The following is an 18,963-nucleotide window of genomic DNA, read 5'->3' on the forward strand; positions in this document are numbered from 1 at the left end:
TGATTTAGCTTGATATCACTGCTCCAACTCTCTAACTAATTCATAAAAACCACTTAAAAAGAGCCACTGAGAGAGGAGGAAACACCTGTGGTCATTAATTATGCTGAAACAGTCGGCCTGACTGTAGTAAAGGTCCCATCCTATAAATTATGCTTTGCTGGAACAATTCGCATATTTGTCAGGACAAGATTGTGTTTTTTTTTTTCCCCTTCAAAGATGAATATTTACCCTTCCACGGTTCACCATACAGACAACAGAATCATGAAGCAGCTGCAGACATCAAACCTGCCATTCCCAGAGCTGCAACAATGCCATGCTGACAGCATCGCTGCTTCCTTCCAAGTCATTAAATTTTGATTGTGCGATGTGCCGATGAAATGTTTTAATGTTCTCCTCTGCAGTGTTTGTTGTGTTTTTCAGTGGAAGGTGGTCAAGTAGAGAGCGGAGTTAATGCAGCTGATATATCTGAAGCCACTTAAGGACGACTTTACGAGCCAAATGGAGCGACAGGACAAGACGGCAGTTTCAGCTGCCAAATTGTTCCTTCGGTTCAGGGGTGTGAGCGCTCTGGCGCTCGCACACCTCTTCTGCAGCACTTTTCACTCGGCTGTATTTCTAACTGCAGCGGCTGAACAGAACTCACATTCTCTGCTCAAACTGAAAACAGGGGTTTCAGTTTCGTTAACCTGAATGTCAACAAAAAAGAAAACACCCACTAGAACTACTATTTTTCAAGGTCAAAAGCATTTCATTTAAAAGTATACAATGTGTCCTGATCTGCCTCAGGCTAAAAAGTCAGAGTGTTATTACCATTTGAGGGTTTTATGCATCAGAACAAAATGAAAAGGTTCTGGTATTTTTTCTAACCTAACCCGAAGTGAATAAAAACAGACAGACTGCACAGCTTCAGTCTTTATTAAATAAAAAGCAACCCCAGACAAACTAAAGAAAGTCTCACTAACATGGGCGGAGCCTAGAGCCACTGAGGGGCGTGGCCAAACGTGGGGATGAGCAGAGGTTAACAAGGCTCTGTGGTCAGAGTGAGAGCAGCATGTTGACCCCACATCAACTTTACCTTTATTTAGCAACTTTTCAGACCCTCTGGTGACTTTATTAAAAAAAAAAAAAAAACATGACAAATTTAACAACTTTTTTTCTGTTGTCGGAGACTAGACGAGACTACCAAGACACATTGAATTTGTTATTGTTGTCATGCCAAGGACAAAATAGGCAATGTGATTTTAGCATATTGTTGAAACACAAATAGGTTTTGGTTGACCCTTGACCTCCACCTCATCCTGCACTCCCCTTAGTTCTCTGCATGTGTGGTTTCATACCTGTGGACTACTTCAGTCCTCTATGGAGGGAGTTCATGAAAAGTCTCCACTTGGGAAGTGTGAGAATTCAAGATCTAATATGGCCGCTCCAATATGGCCGCTCCTCGCATCCGGATAAAGCAAGCTTGTTTTAAACATGTTTATTTTACGAGACAAGCATATACGAGTGAGCCTAAAGTCAACGTCATTTGTAGCGCCTGCAACTTTAAATTGAAAAAATTAAAAATGGTGTTTGTTCATGGAAAGTAAAGGTTAAAATGATCTTTGAAACAGGCTCTATGAACAATGTCTACAACTTGGGCGCTGCAATATTAAAATCCCAATTCAGAGTGAAATGGGTAATAGATGGAGGTGAGCAATGGTTGCCATGGCAAGTCATACCAAAACTGTAATTTTAGACATTGCAATGTTATATTGTATATAATGATATAGCATAGCCTTACTTTTGGAGTCTACCAACTCTACAGGGAATGCACAATTGACTGACGTTTACAGCTGGTAGTACTACCCATGCTAACTATGCTAACCTCTAACAAAGAATGCTAATAATAGTTTGAAATGCCACCTCTGTAATAATATTTGTTTAAAAGAAAACGACCTACGTAACGACAACTGATCCCTTACACACACAGTGTGACATCACCTCTGCTCCTAAAATAACTAACAAATCATTGACCGTTGAAAAGCTGCTCATGGCTTCTCTATGGTTGCAATAAAAATGATAAAACATCTCAGTGATATTTATATTCTCCAGTCTTCAGTAGCATCTGGACAAACATTTTTTCCCAGATTCACTTTATTTTGATAAATTAATAACTTTACAAAAAAGAAAACAAAATACTATTTTACAAACCAATAACTTACGAAAAAAGAAATAGACTGAAGCCAAGGCTTATGCTTCCCTTCCCTTTTCATAGACTCAGCAGCCTACAGTAATAAAAGATATGAGATGACCGTGATGTTAAATGGATCTACTGCAGTTCATGCTTGTGCTACATGCGAATGCATAAAAAAAATATATATTTTATGGAACAATTCTGTGTTTTTAGACGTGAAAAAAGGTTAGTCCAATCTACTCAATTTTATGTGCTATACAGCAGGAACAGATAAAGACAATAATGAAATGAAAACATTAAAAGCAGAATAAGAGACACTAAAGACAATACAGACTTCTAAAACAGGAAACAATAAACCATACTAGAATGCTGTATTGTAGGGTTTATTTATATGGACATGTGCATCCGAATAATATGGTTATATGACCTGGACAGTTATTCTGTACTGTTATTACTTTTCTAGAGAAGCAAACTTTGGCAGCACTGTAACCTTGTTCTGTTTTTGAGAGATATCACAGTTTTAATTTATAGAGACCATTTTGTTAAGATGGAATAATTATTAGTTTATCCAGAAAGCAGAAAAAACTGCATTTAATTGGAGAAAAAAAGACAAAATCTCTAATTGGTGCAACTCTAAATACAATTGATGACTGGTCTGTAAATCCAGGCAGCAATAAGTGAAAATGTTATTAAAGCATCTCATCGGAGCAGCACAAATTAATTTGGCAGAGCAGCAAAATTTAAAAAGTTATGAGCCAGAAAGTTAATTTTCAGTTTTACAACAGAAAAAAAAAAGTATGCTTAATGAAACTAATCATAGGATTCAATATGACGGGACTGATAAAGCTTCTGGAACAGGATCACAAACCTTACAAATGTTCCTTTTGGAGTATTGATACTGGAGATAAGCCTTCCTGTAAGCCCCGGTGATGGTGTTGAACTCCGTTAAATCCCCCAGGCCCTGACAGATGAAGCAGTGTGTGGAGAATTGACTTTACCTGGGATTTCCAGTGGAGAGGATGGCGGTGGAGCTCAATAGTTCCTCGTATAGATCGGCCCCCGACACTGGGAACGCTGTGTTTTGGGCCAGCAGCACCCGGCGGATGGCAAACAGAGCCTGAAGCGCAGGAAACACAAACTCACAGCAACGCTGCAGAGATCAGCTGCAACATGCACCAAAATTCTGCAACCTCGGTACTTTTAGCCACTTTTTGTGGAAAACAGCCGTGACACGAGGTTGATTTTGTGACTGGGGAATTATTTCTGTGTTCACTCAGTCATAAATTTCATTCGTTCTGCTGAAAGACCGAATTACGACAATATTAGTTTCCTCCCTGATTTTTGCTTAAAATGCATTTCAAAAACTTTCCAAAGCCAGGTCCTCTGACCAAATTCCCAGAGGCTTTAGAAGGGAAACCAGCCCACAGCATTACAGGTCCTCCACTAATCGTAACTATGCATATATTGATCCACTTTTTTCACTTCTAATACAGATATCGGATCCGTATTGGCCGATATGGATCCGATACAGAAAAGCAGTGCTGAACTGACTTAAAACATTGGAGTGAATTATAAATGTATTTAAGAACTCTGCACAACTACAGCACACTTAAATGCACTAATAATGACTTCACAAGTTTGGTCAAACATGTAAAAAAAACAAACATGTGAAATAAAACATGCAAGGAAGACTATGGCTGTTAGCTTCTGTGGTAAGGCTAAGATGGTCTTAATCGAAATATTGTGAGAAATGAATTATTGAAATAATTGCAAAGTAATTTAGTAATTGATCCATCATTAACTGAAGTATACCAACTAAATTAGGCCAATAGCTGACAAGACAAACTCAGCAGCAGTTAAGCCAAAACTGAACAATAGATACATTTTGCATTTAAAGTAACATTCTTTGTAACTATGTTCTACAAAGAACTCCTCAAGTGGCAGTTTTACCTTCATATAGTTCAAATTCCATTAAAAAACCTCCTATTAAGCACCTTTTGCTATTCAATTATAAATTGGTTGGTGTTGATGTTAAGTCAAGCAAGAAGGGCTGAGATTTTCACATGTTGATAGAAGTATTTATTAAATGGCAGCTGCATCGTTTGCTGCAAATGATCATTTAACTAATGCTATATTATTCCATTTATATAACATGATATTTTATTAAAGGTTATTTGTATTTTATAATGTATTTCTGATATTGTATAAAATAAGCTTAAATATCTGAAGAATGTGCCAAAAATTTTTTTATTAGATTACCCGTCAAAATAATCACTAAATTCATTTCTAGTTGCAGCTCTACCATAATGCATGTTAAGGCATATTTGGTGTTTGAATTATTAAACAGGCAGGTCTAAGTATTTGTGGATTTTAACTGTTCATGGGCAGATGTGGTTTCTACCTCGTCTGCCCATGAGCGAGCGGAAAGTGTGTGTTGTAGTTCCAGAGGCTGCATGACTATAAAGGGATATTAGAATGTTTTCATTGTAACATCCCTTTACAAAAAAAAAGGGACTGCAGCGGAATATGTATGTCAGCTGCATATATTCTGCTCTGGAAATGCCGTCTGTAGCAATTTAATCAATTCTGCATCAGCAGACCAAAGGAGGAAGAGCTGCGGGGAACGTTTTGGACACATACTCAGAAAGTCAACATTTGCTGCTCGGTGTTGTCTGCAACACATCTAATCCCTCTGAGTTTTCTATTGCCAACTAATACACAAAGTGACTGCAGTTTGTTGAAAATATATTGACAAAACTTAAATTCATTTCTAAGATAATTAAGTGGATGCACTTAAAATTAGATGTAATATTAGCTGTCAGACCAGAGATGTAATTTTATGTACTCTTGACTCTTCTTCTATGTTTGTATATTGAAATAAAAACTGTACATACAATATTGCCTTGACATTTAACTCAAGTTTGATAAATTCCAGAAACAATGTTTGAAATAACTGTGTGTTCATGCGTATGCAAAGAATACTGGCAACACGAAAGCAAAGTCTGTATATTAAATGACTAAATGTTTGCTTGTCGAGTTGTCCTATAGGCCAAATGTAAGGAAATTTGAATGATTCTACTGGTCTGCAGTTTCATTTAAGTGTCCTAGAATGTTCTCTGGAGCCAGTGTAGGTGGTAGGAGACAGAAGAACTCGAGGAAAAAGAGGATCACCACTGGATGACGCCTCCTTCCACATGCATGAAGCCGTTTCAGAACCAGAGAGCTCCTTCATCGCAGATCCTTCCCCCTGGTAGCTGCCAGACTTTTAAACCATCACTGCTACCGAGATATATCTCAGACCTAGATATCTGATCAGCTTAATATCACAAAAATAAACTCTGATGAAAGTGGAGATTTGAGAAAACTCTGTATGTTTATGTGTCTACATGGGAAAACGGATATTTAGAGTCCCATGCTTTACAGTCTGTGACAAATAATGCACTAATGTATCCTTGCTTTGACAGGGTTCCCAGCTGACATCGTCTTGTGTTTTATTAACTTTATACTATAATATGCCATTTAGAAGTAGTTCAAACACGCAAATGAACCTCCTGGTGTCATGTTTAATTCCCAACGGGAATCCTCCAGTAGAATAAGCTGCTAGTTAGGAAACCACATGGAGCGCCTAGCTGAATTTCTTCTATAAAAGTTTATTCTTTGAAAATTTCCCTCCAAGAAACGAGGCTCATTTAAACATGCTGTCGGTTGGAAGGTTCCTGCGCTTCAACAAAGTCTCGACTCGCCACCGCTGCTCCACACGGTATGGAGAAACTCTCTCCTGCATATCAATAAAACTTCTACGTTGAATCTCACACACGTCTCGCTTTCTCATTAATTAGGCAGAGCAAGACAACAGGCATCGACCGACACCGACTGCTAGAACAGACGGTGATGACAGAGAAGATCTAACCTGACAGGCTTTCACGCCAGCTAATCAATCAGCTTTCAAAGATATCCTGTTTCCAGTTTTTACAAGTAACCTCAAAAGGTCGTAGAACTAAAAAAATAAAACATTTCAGGTCCAGCACAAAGACAGGTCTAACCAAATCTGACTATGAATTGATTAGCTTTCTAAACTCTGCAACAACGTGCCTTATATTTCTAAAACATGAGAAAAAAAAGGTGAAATTTATTGATTTTTTTTCCCAAGCTCTCAATCAGTTTGGATGCTTTAGGACTATAAACAACTCCAGAGCACTTAAGGTGATCTCTGGAGGCTTTTTACAGATTAACCTATAGGATATTTTTATATACATAAAAAAGATATTTATAAAAAAAAATATGAAGCTGTTGTAGATGCTTTAAAGAAGCTAATTATAGAATGATATTAGCTGGTCTATTAAATGGTGCACAGTGTTCTGTATCAGTGAGCATGTCACGTATTTTCAACTTAATGGTATCTGTTTGATTCTCTCTTTATATGTTCAAGTTTATTTAATTTGGAACTATTTCCCCACCAAATAACTGCATTTACTTACATTTTCCCACTTTAGTTGTTAGAGTGGGTAATTGTGAGCAGATAATTTTGAATTTTCCCATAAATAATCGTTCCACAAAGTGATCACAATAAAGAATCACCAGAAGTCCTTGAAGACTCCAGCAACTTGTAGATGCATCTCTGCCTTAAACACTCCTCAAGTAAAGAACAAGTTGATTAGAAAGGCTCTGCAGATAAAAAAAGCAGAATTTTACAACCTCAAGTCCCAAACATAAACATATTAAGAATCCGTCGACTACGTTTAAGGGTGTATTTGCACCAGAGACTTTTGCAAATACACATAAGTGAGTCCTGGTGTGGACCAAAATCGTTTAAAAAGTTTCTAAGCATGAAGTTTCTATTGTTCATGCTTTTGAACAACATTTTGACTGCCAAGAAGAGCAGTCAAACATCCAGTCAGAATTATGCCAGATTCTTTAGAGTTACAAAAAGCATGTGGTTGAGGCTCAATTTGCTAAATCGACATTCAGCCAACATTATGGTCCTGCCCACCCATTTGTGGTGCAGTTTTTGGAGATTATTCTGTAGAATGTAACGTTATTCACTTATTTTTTCAAATGGCATATCTAAAATATTTGACAGAAAACACACAGACACAATGCTACTCGTCTAGCTATTGGCTGGCGTTTGCAAGGGCAGCCAATCCAGGAGCATTATTCGTGTTTCTTGGTTCTGATTGGCTGTACTGCAAAGAGCAGAGAGAAGAAAGACTGTGGATATTAGCTTCTCCAGTAGAGCCAAGATTGTTTGTGTGTATTAATGAATATTAAGGCATATTTGTGGTTTAAATTATTAAAATAGGCAGTAATATGCAGTTTTAGAGGGTCCCAAGTTTGCAGATGTGGTCCACATGAACTCCCACCTCTCATCAGTTTTAAGACTTTGAACCATTTTAATACACATTCAGTTATTGTATGCTTATTTATTGAGCATTAATTTATAGAATAGGATAGAATATACTTTAATGATCCCCAAAGGGAATTTGCTTATTAGTTTACAAGCTACTCCAGCCAACAAATATTTCTGTATTTATTCTGAAATATGGCAGGATGGGTCCTCCATACACCATAGCAGAAACTATGTGGATTAGTGCAAATGCACAATTAATTGAAACTTGCTCATCAGTCTTGTTAAATAAACAAAGTCATGCTCATGATGTTTATGTAAATATTCCACTTAAACTTTTCATTTTCACTTCTTTTTGAAAATGTATATGGATGAATAATGAAGTGTGCAAATCAGATGTCCGTGATTATTTTCCTCTTATTTATTGTTAATAACCCTTTCAATACCAGATTCAGAAAGGACTATATCAACAGCGTTACACTGTCCAGTTCTTTTGCTCAAATTGTGAACAAGCATTTCAAATTGCTTAAAAGATTTGCTTCTTGATTAGCGGATCCTTCTGAACTCGACTGTATATTCATTTGGAAGAGAAAGCAAATCTGCTGGGTCTCAATTAGCTCAGACGTTGCTGGCACTCCAGTCTGTCCATGTATCATAGGATAGGTGTGTTTTACTGGAAAATCCTTCAGTAGTTTTAATTAAACTTTCAGACTGCTGTTGTCAACAGGCGGCCCGGCGATGACCTCAGAGGCGTTCCAATTTGCGGACAAAACAATGGCTCAGATGTGCAGCGGGAGGCTGATGGACCACCGGGATGCCGGTTATCAGCTCAGGAGATAAATGCCTGCAGGATGAACACACACAGGGCAGAAACTCTGGCTCGGTCACTGAGGTGAACCTGAACCTTCTGCAGGCTGCGAGGAGGAGAAAAGTAATATTTGAAAAACACAATGATCCCACGGGGAAATATGTTTGAAGTTGTCCTTCACTCAAAAATGCATTTTGGATGTTACTTCTGCAGGATTCCAGCTCACGTATTTGGATTTCAAATTATTCTGCAGGTCGTTACTCTTTGGTAAGCTCAAGTCGACAAAATGAGCATGCTAATATTGGAAAAATGAAGACGCTCTAAAAGACATTAAACACAAATATTTTACCCAAGAGTCACTTAGCCCTTCAAGCTTTTAGACTATCATTTCTGCATCTCTAAAAGGATTCAAACACAAAAAATGTTTTAGGTCTCCTGACTAAAACAGTAGCAGATGAAATCTTTTTTCCACGTACATCAATGAACAGCTTGTGCAATTAGTAACATTTACTGAAGAGCAGACTCATCTTAGACCAGCGTTAGTTTTTGTAGCTGGTTGGCTAGCATGACTACAACAGCCATTTCACTGAGAAGAGCGAATATCTTTAACTTAAAAAAGCCTGTCAACATTTCCAAACACAGCACGTTTCATAACAGATGGGTTGAAAGATCAAAAAGTAGAAACGGTTGCTTTGCTTTTTTTTTTAGCCTTCCTATTATCTGCTGAAATGTTTGCTCTCTCTCGCTGTCTTGCAGCCTGAATGAACTGCAGCATGTCATGGACAACTGGTTTCTTTTTAAAAGACTTGTAACACTGTACTTTAGCTAAATTTGAAGTCTTCCTTCAGCAACAACTTCCCCACTAAGACTTCCAGTGCTATTTGGAAACTTTTGCATATTTTTACATACATTTAAAATTTTTACTTATATTTTCTGATCAGTGGGTCACCAATCAAGATCAATCACACAGAAAAATTGACCAATTAAATTTACAAATGCACGTTGACAAGATGTCTACCAATTTCAGATTTTTTTGCTTGTCTTGGAGAATTGAAGGGATAAGAAGCTTACATTTGTATGGAATTTCTCTGATGAATCACTATGTTATGTTTACCCAATATCTGAAACAGATTAAAGTAGCCTCCTGGTATCAGTGCCAATTAGGGACCATTAGGGAAAAGATGTTCAAAATTTAATTTTACTTATCAAATGTAAAGACATCTATTTATTAATTTTTGTAACGGTGTGTCGATGCGTCCTGGCATAACCGGCCCTTTAAGAACAGTCCTGTAGTATTGCTCCTATGCATCTCAGCTTTCCAAGCTGCATGTTCTGTATAGTATTTTTAATATGAACTACAAAAAAATCTGTCAATTTTCAACAAAGAAGGCGGTCTACTGTAATTTTCTACAGTTTGTTTTTTCAATAAACCTCAAAAATAGTTTAAGAATGTGTTTATGATTTCCTAATAATGACCTTATTGCTGTTACTGACATAAGTATGATATGTTGCTGTGATATTGTGCAGCCTTAATAGTGACTTTAATTTTCTCTACACTCAAACAGTCGGTATACTGGCAGTTGAAGCTTTGGAAAGTGGACATAAAATACACAGATATGATTATACACATTGAACACTGGAAGATTAGTGTGAAATGTGTTTTGCGAAAAATCCAGAGGACAAGATGTGACATAAATAAATCTATGCCTCCAGCTGCCTCTCCAACCTCGATGCGTCAGGTGAAGGCCCGGATCAGTGGATGTTTTGCTAGATTAGTGGTATTACCACCTTTGACCGCAACCTTTTGGCTGAAAATCCAGCAAATCGCTCCTAGAAAACAACTGTGCTCTCCTTCTCCTATGGCCTAAAACTAAAACACTTGCAGCAGAGTTTGACCTTGATTCTTAATCCCTGATCTTAAGGTTTAAATGCTTATTGTCCTCAGTTATACATCTTAAAACCTAAGCTTCTTGTAATTCTACATGCAGCTGTTACATCAGTTTAGCCGATGTGGGAGGAGGGAGTGATCAAAGCAGAGTCAAATAAATAATAGAATAAAGATGTAGCTGTGGATACAGGTTGGAGAAAATGGTGTCAATTCTTCAAAAAAGAAAAAAAGTCAAGTCAAATATGATCTATGTGTTTAATCTGTAATGATTGAAACAATTAAAATGTTATTTGATCATAAACAGCAAACAAGATCTTCATTTTAAGTAACAGCAGTTTTTTTATAAATCTTTCTGCATCTCACCTGATGTTAAAAACGATAACACAAAACATGTGCTGCATGTGGGAGAAAATGTGTTGAAATTAAATTGAAACTGCCCTAATCCTTAGCTGAAACACTCCAGCTGTTTGGCTGGAGTGTTTCAGCCAAGTAAAAATAGACGGCACCCCGTCTAGCCATTTAATTATTTAATTCTGCCAATTTTGGGAGGAACCGTCCTGCATACTTCAGCGATGACTGATCATATTAAATTAACCTGATTGAGTTATAAATACCTTATAGGAGACGGAGCATTTCTGTGCGAGATCCTCTATGTCAGAAGAGACAAGGTCCTCCACTGAGGAAACAAGAAGCCATCACTGAAGCTGCAAATCTTCGTCATTTACCATTAAAACGCAATAAATCCGCACCAACCTGTTCTGATATCAGCTGCCCGTAGACTCCGCAGCAAATTTTCATCCAGACCAGGACACATTCCTACCAGTAACACCACCATTGTTCTTCATCACTCAGTTCTGAGACGTTAGGAGAAACCAGCCAGCATCATTTGCCAGTTAACGTTAGCTCAAGTTGTTTTTAGCTTCCCGGCTAACTTTAGCGAACTTTTCCATGTGAAAGTGGAACGTTTAAAATGCGCTCCTGTCGCCTCCGACTAAACCTTTGCCCTTAAAAACTGATTGTTTTATTAGGAGGAATATCAGTTCTGACTAACTTTATAAGCGTAAGTTAGAGTTTAGAGTTCAACGTTATAGCAAGGAGCGCATGTCAAAAAATTGTGTTTGCCGCTCTGGTTTGCCGTAGCTCCCGCTCAATGCATTTAGGGAAATGTAGTATGTGCTCCCCAAACACGCTTTCGGGGCTTTTACCTTTGAAAATATTGCTTTCAGCCACCAACTGTTTCTTTAAGGATTTTCATCTTGCGTCTCACACTTGTTAAAAAAATAAAGCTGTGGCTTTCAAATGTGAAAGTATGATATTTGTTACCATGTTAAAAATCACAAACTTCATTGTATTTCTTTTAAATTTTATGTGATAAACCAATCTAAAGTAGTGCCTGATTTATTGCGATGTGAAAGTAAATATTATACCTGGGTATAAAAATGACTATACAAATAAAAACCTGAAAAGCCTGTGCCACTTTTCATATGCTGCATCCTTTACCAAGAATCAGAAGTACTTTGTTATTCTGCTAGATCTGTGCTGTAAGAAGAGCATAATACTTTAAAATATAGTGACCAATCAAATCCTCAATACTTCTATGACTCCAAAGCACATAGACTTTGACTCAGAAAAGCTTTGTTTGTATTCATTGTTCAAAAGCTACCTATTTTTAATCAAATTATATTCAGGTTCAGTGAATATACCAAAGATATGTTCAGAACGTCACAGAGAGACAACTCCTCTATAGCCTAGCCTATTTGGACCAATAATTAATATTCTAGATTATTCAAAATTTGTACATAGAGGTAATAGCCTCTTTATTTAATGGAAGCTAATTATTTTCCTTTTCTCCTTTTCTACAGATAACTGATTTTTTTCCTGTTGAATCACTTTCAAATGTAATAAAAGATATGCATAATAGGTAAAATTGGCTTTTATGATGCAACACCTCCTGGAAGAGAAGAGAAATTATGATTCTCTCAGGGATCAATTAGGAATCCATTAATAATAATTCAAACGCTAATATAATTTCACCTCCGTTAACAGTGCTGAGGGCTCAGTGGTACTGTGGTAATTGTTTGCCAAAGCTGGATGTAAAACAAATGATTTTCCATTTTATTTATAGCTGACTAAATGGGTGATTGGTTTGCTGGCTCTTAGGTTGGCTGACCTGCTGGACGGTTGGTTGGTTTGTTAGCTGGTTGTTTGGGTGGCAGCTTGGTTGCTTACTCTGCTGACTGGCTTACTGGCTGCCTGTATGTCAGTTTGAATTACCGTTTAGGTTGGTTGGGCTGGTTGGCTTTAGTTTGGCTGCTGCTTGGTTGGTTTGTTAAGGTGTCTGTCTGACTGGCTGATTGAATCTTGGTCAGTTTGTTAACTGGCTTGGTATCTGGGTGTTCATTTGACTGACAGATTTTCTTTTAGTTGACTAACAGTTTGGTAGGTTGGTTTTCTGGTTGAATGGCTGGCTGACTAGTTGACTAGCAGCTTGGTTGACTGGCTGGTTTGTTAGTTGGCTGATTTGTTGACTGGCTGGACAGCTGGTTTGTTAACAGGCTTGCAGGTCGGTTTGCTAGTTGACTGACTTTCCCGGCCGATTTATTGACCGATGGTACACTTTGTTAATGGTTGAATTTTAACTAGTTAGCCAACCGGTTGGTTGGCTGTTGAATGTAAACAATATGTAGTCCAAAAAGCAGTTTGATTATGTTAAAACAGAACCTATAAGTTTCAGAAAGGACAGACGTGTTTCTTTTTCTGGAGTAACATTACTTTGCATCAGATTGCCAACAGCAAAGACTGGCAGTTAGAAACGAACTCTTTTGTACCAACATACTCTTTTCCAGCATAGAGATTAAACAAACCGCAGGAAAACATTAAAACCAACAAAGCAATTCTCTGAATGAGTCAAGAGCTATGTGAAAACCGCTCATCCTGTGCACCTGCACGTCTTTTATTAACAGAATAAAGAGTTTGTAGCATGAGGTCCATTCTTCTTGTCTGGCTGTGGTGGTCTTAATTACCCGTCAGTGACATGCCAGCTGCTCAGAATAATATAACAAAGAGCTTCTGTTGGATAGCAGTTCAAACTTTCAAACATTCTTGATGTTTAAGAATTTTGACGAGCGTGCCACAGCGAGCAAGTCAAAGCCAGACAATTTTAGGTGCAGGCAGAAAGAAAAAAAGATTAAAAGTCTCTGAGATTAAGGTTGATAACACATTAAGAGAAATGGAGAGGTAGCAGAGACATCCGTGCTCTACCTTAATAATGAACTGAGCTCTCTGAAAGAAAGAAAACTTCAGAAGTCTTCAACATTTGGTGCAGAAACACTACTAGAAACACAAACACTCCTGTGATCTGTCAGCACGTCAACCGGGTACAAAATAATTTAAATAATGGCTCTGTTCCATTTATGACAAATCAAACTTATTTTGTCAGTCATTTTTACTTTTGCACAGCCTGCCTTTTATGAAAAAGCAACACAAATATCAACCTATTTCACCCAAATTTCAGAAAGTGACAGCTGCTCTACATGTGGTGTCTCAGATTAGAGATTTCTGCCAGTCAGTGAAGTAAAAGCAGCATAGCATCAGATAATTATCTTAGACAAGAGGGTGGGAAGTAATTCTTCAGAAACAAAATGTCAAATAAAAGTGGCTCCTTTTGCAGTGCCACTTCAGAAATCAGAGAAAGCCCCAGAAACATTTAGCTGAGCCAAAGTATTTAACATAAAGAAAGTTTAACAGAGCAAGTCAGTTATTTCAGCAAGTGTTCAGAGCAAGCATTTTATCTTCTGTGAAGCAGCAGTTACAGGTGCACTTTTTTATTTAAAACTAAGGTTTACCCATTTACATTACTAGAGGTAAATATCTTGATTTGAAAAGTGGTGAATTTTCTCAGTGGTGAATCGTCTACCTGAATTCGACAAGAGGACGTCAAATACTTGTCCAGGAAGTTACAAAAGAACCCAGCAGAATATCCAGGCTGGTGGTAGGGATAGATTAATGTAATAGAAAACATTTCCCTTCCCACACAGATCTCAATCTCATAAAATGTCTTTGGGTCAACCCAGTAATAACATAGTGTACCTAATAAATTGACCAGCAGGTTTGCATAAAGCCTATAGCATTAACAGAAACATGTGGTCAGTTTAAAATGACCATCTTTATCCCCGAACCTCTTTCAAAATAAATGTGGTGTGTAATAAAACAGAAAGCCGGGGCAGTTCTGTCTGAAGAGCAACGCGGTCACTTTAACCTCTGCCATGATTTATCACAGCCAACATATGATAAATGTTTATAGCATTGCCAGGCAATTTGCCCACTGAAGATGACCTACTTTAGCAGCGAGGAGTGTGCATTGCTCAATATTAGTTGTATCGGTAATGAATTAAGTTTACTGAAGTCATTTATTGGACTCCAAGGAGTTATTGATGGGGTTGGAGCATCCATAGTCCATCACCGCAGCATGAGGTGAACTTACAGCAGGAAGACATTGTGTTGTCCTGACTGTCCGCTTGGTTATTTATTTTAAAGCTGAAACTAAGCAGCCTGCATAGAGGCAAACAATTGATTTTATTCCCAATTAAACCAAGTCTGTCTTAAATCTTTGAAAACTAAAGCATGTACCAGCCTCTTCTTTACAAAGTCTGTAATTTACGGTGAGACTCGTAGTACTCTGCAGGAGAATTTCATGCTGGATCTCTGAACAACACACACACACACACACACACACACACACACACACACACATTCAGCTGAAAATATGAAAGTGTTGCACTGTGATGGACTGGCGACATGTCCGAGCTGGACATTGCCTCTTGCCCATGCAAGTATAAGCAAGCATAGATAATGGATGGATGGATTTCATTGTCGCCAAATGTAAAATGGACAGAATATTTACACCTGTAAGGATGTATCCCCACCAGCCCTGATCAGTCCACTGTAATCAAACTCTAGTTCATTTGCCTCAAACTCTGATGTGGGTCAAAAAACTGAACTCGGGTATTCCTGCAATCCTGATTTGGTTGAAGTAAACTCTGGTGCGATTTGAATGCAGATGTGAACGCCAAGTGAACCAGAGACTGCAAAAAAAAACAAAAAAAAAAACAGGAAGTGGACTTCAGTGCAGAGCATTCTGGGTAAATACAACCAAATCAACCATGTGTTTAGTGGAAGAAATGTTTGGATTTGGTTTTTAAGTGCTTAAGAAACAGTAGTTTCTCAAGTGAAGCACAAATATGTGCAAAATGAGAATTTTGCATAATAGGTTCCCTTTAAAGTTTTACTTGTAATATTCAAAGCCCTTCATAATTCCAGCCCTCCATATTTCACAGAACTTGCTGAACCCTTTGGGTCCACCTCTGCCTCCCTCCCATCTGTCCTCCATGGGACTCTGATCTTTCAGCCCCTCTGCCCTCTGACCCTTGACTCAGTGCAGTGCCCTCCTTCTGAGACTTTGTACCAACTTATGCCACACCATTCCTACTTCCACACTACTAAAAACACTGTTTGTTCATCTTTGCCAGTATTTGTAGGCAGTGATGTCCATAACGTGTTACATTGTAATATTGCTGTGCAATTTTACCTTTTTCACTGCAACTTTACAAGCCAACCATCTCTCTACCACTAGGATTCTTTGCTACTGTCTATCCACTTTGTCCAGTTATTTAATTACAGCCACATAACTGCAACATATATCACTTAAATTAGACTAATTTCTACTACCATTTTTAGGCTACATTGTAAACATAAATGTAATTACCTGAGCACAAAATACTAACTAGACTAAACTTCTCAGGGGAAATCATAATTTTTTCCAAGATTTCATGTAAAAAACTTTTCTAAGACATCCTATGTTCAGATAGTTCAGTTAAAGTCTAGTAGGCCTCCTATTGTCAGATGTGATTATAAATCAAATAAAATATTTAATAATCATGATTGTATACCTAACAGACAGGCCGGGCTCGCTCTTCTTGTATTTCTACAACCCTTCCTCTGTTAATCCAATAGCATTAATCTCCTTCACCAAAGACGAGCTGTATTCTTTGTTTTAATTGAAAATGCCCCAAACGTGGCACATAATCCCATGTCAGTCACCTAAACCCTTCTCGTTGAACTGGATTAGATTTCTTAATAAGGCTGGCATTGACGGGTCTGCCGGCTTCTTTGTGAAGATAAAATTACAGAGGAACGTTTACAAAAGACCATTGCAGGTCTTTAAGAGAATGTTCTGAACATAAAAATGTAAGGAGGATTTTTTCCTAATTGGAAAAGCTTTCAATTAAAGCAGCTCATAGGTTTTATACCTTCGTGTCATTTTATGACGGTTTTGGACGAGTGTATAGCGTTTTAATTAGCTAAGATATGCCTGAGTCATCTTTGCTTTGTACAACAAAGCATTAAACAGCTTCTTGACGAATAAAAGAACCCCATGATCACCTGATTCTGCACTTTTCAAACATAATACAATTACCTTCAGTTCAAGGCTGGCAACAATAGATAACTGCTAGACGATGTTTAGAGGGACTTGCGATGGTTGAGGAAATAAAGATATAAACAACTTCCCCAACTGATTGAATATTCATAAACTCATCGCAGTGAGCTTTCATGTGGAAAAACAAAAATGATAGAAGTTTGCTTCTTATAGCTAAAAGCTTTTATTCTATCTTTACATTTCCTTTTTAAGGTCAAATCGTCTTACAGGTGGATGAAGAAAGCCCTGAGCACATCAACGCCTTGCAGAGAACTCGCTGTGGACGGAACCAGACAAGATTTCTACTCCCACTGAGGTTGTAAATCCACGATTTCCCAGCTATTTAACGGAGGTTACTGCTGCAACAAGGGACTCTGATTGGTTGCTGCAAGCTGGAGAAGCTCTAAAAATAATTTAAAACACTCTAGTCTGTTTGTATATTGAATATGCACAAGACAAGTTATGATAATGAAAACTACTTTATATACACAAGATTAATGATGAAAGCAACTTATTTTATCATTATTCAAAGAACTGTCAGCATTAGTGGGATACTTGCTGGTTATGATGGGAGTTTTACAAATTCATGACATTCATGATGAAGCTTGCGATGGCTTCCAACATGACCTGAACACATCATGAGCTGAGCCCAGACTTCAAAGCACACCGACTCTCCCTGCCTGCTGTGAAGGTGGAAACGCACTAAGAACACATTTTCACTGTCTGAGAGCTACATTTGCATCCAATTACTCGCTGCTGTGGCTGCCGAGAACATATTTCTGAATTCTTAGCGTTACTTTATCCACATTCGACTGAGCTATGAAGTAAGCATGATATCAGACTAGAACCACTTTTGGATTTTGCTTCCTGATCACCTCAAAATCCAGCCCAAACCTGTTCTGTCATGTGTGGCTCCTGGATGATGATCACCATTTATCTTGGAAGGATTGCAGTTTTTAACTGTTTAACCATTTGTGAAAGGTTTAGAAGGAGTAAAGATTTGGTCTCTGAGAAAAACATGATGGCCTCATAGAAGATGTAGGCGAAGAGCTCTGGAATGGGGTTCAAAGTCCAAGACTGAATCATTTGGCTGCTAGATTTGTGGACATGTTTAACACCAACTGTTTTTTCTTGACATCTTTATTTTAATAAGTAACACAAGGTGATTTTAAGATACAATTAAATGACCTTTTTATAATTTTGTAAACAGTATTTGAGTGTTCTTCATCTCATATCCATCTTGATTCCAGGGACAGCAGGTGGAAATTAGCACTTTTTTTTTTGCTAAAAGCTGGAACCATGCTCTTTTAAAAAATTTAATGAAATGTTGTACATTGTTTGTAAATAAATAGACAGCATCTTTTGCTAAGCTATTAAAAAGAATATCTATCTATTCAATCAATGCTAGCAGGAGCTTTAAACGACACCAGAGGAATTCCTCTGATCTTTCAGAGTTTGACTGGCTGCTAACTTAAGGACTACAAAAACAAATTTGGTTGCCAACATTTTTCAAATATCACCTGATTGGAGTTTCTCCTGCATTTTCAGTGCTAAAGTGCTGCTAGTGCTCGCTTAGCACCAGTTCCTTTGGCTTAACAGTCAAAACACTGACAAACTGGTTGTGTCTTAACATTTCCCGCTCCCTGGTCAGAGGGAAGGGGAACGGCTATGTTCACACAGCAGGTCTTGATACTCCAAATTATTGCTCTAATCAGATTTTGTGTGTGTGTGTGTGTGTGTGTGGCTGTTCATGCTACCAATTAAACGCAACTGAAGTCAGATTTCTGTGTGAACAGCTTCTGACTCCATGCATGCAAAAAAGAAGAACCTTGTCATCACACAGTAGTGCTCGTTTAAAGGATGTAATAATCTACGCCATCTATATTAAGATAGTTGACAAGGAGATGAAGGAATCTAACAAAATACAGCACAACTACCATCAACGGCCTTTTGGGGAGCATTGACTGTAACGTCTATAGAGAAGTCTGTCTGGACGTGAAGTCGGATCCAAGAGTGGTGGGCCTAATTTTCAGCCATTGTTTATGTCCAGATTTATTGTGTTCGACTTCAGCTGGTGCAGAATGATGATCCAAGTCTCACATCAAAAGTTGGACAAAATGCAACATGGCTATTCAGACCGAAGACACTTTGAAAACAAATAAATATGTATCCAATTCCACATATGGAAGTACAAATCAGATGTTTTGGTGGATGAATAGATCAGAACTGGACAGTTCAGACTTCCATGAACAAGTCTGACATGGGTCACAGATTG

General features: G+C 37.9%; 1 protein-coding gene across 1 annotated transcript in view; it reads right to left on the minus strand.

Moving 5' to 3' along the window:
- Positions 1–11,356, minus strand: part of rad51d (RAD51 paralog D) — a 21,780-nt gene extending 10,424 nt beyond the window's left edge. The window contains exons 1-3 of the mRNA XM_015056212.1: positions 10,967–11,356; positions 10,828–10,889; positions 3,172–3,290 (exon numbers count right to left, since the gene is read on the minus strand). Of these exons, the coding sequence (XP_014911698.1) occupies positions 3,172–3,290; positions 10,828–10,889; positions 10,967–11,048 (263 nt within the window). The 5' untranslated portion in view covers positions 11,049–11,356. The remainder of the gene's footprint in view (positions 1–3,171; positions 3,291–10,827; positions 10,890–10,966) is intronic.
- Positions 11,357–18,963: the final 7,607 nt, after the last annotated feature.

This window comes from Poecilia latipinna, unplaced genomic scaffold (assembly GCF_001443285.1).
Source record: "Poecilia latipinna isolate Pla-1442-1.1 unplaced genomic scaffold, P_latipinna-1.0 Scaffold1365, whole genome shotgun sequence".
NCBI classification, from domain to species: domain Eukaryota; kingdom Metazoa; phylum Chordata; class Actinopteri; order Cyprinodontiformes; family Poeciliidae; genus Poecilia; species Poecilia latipinna.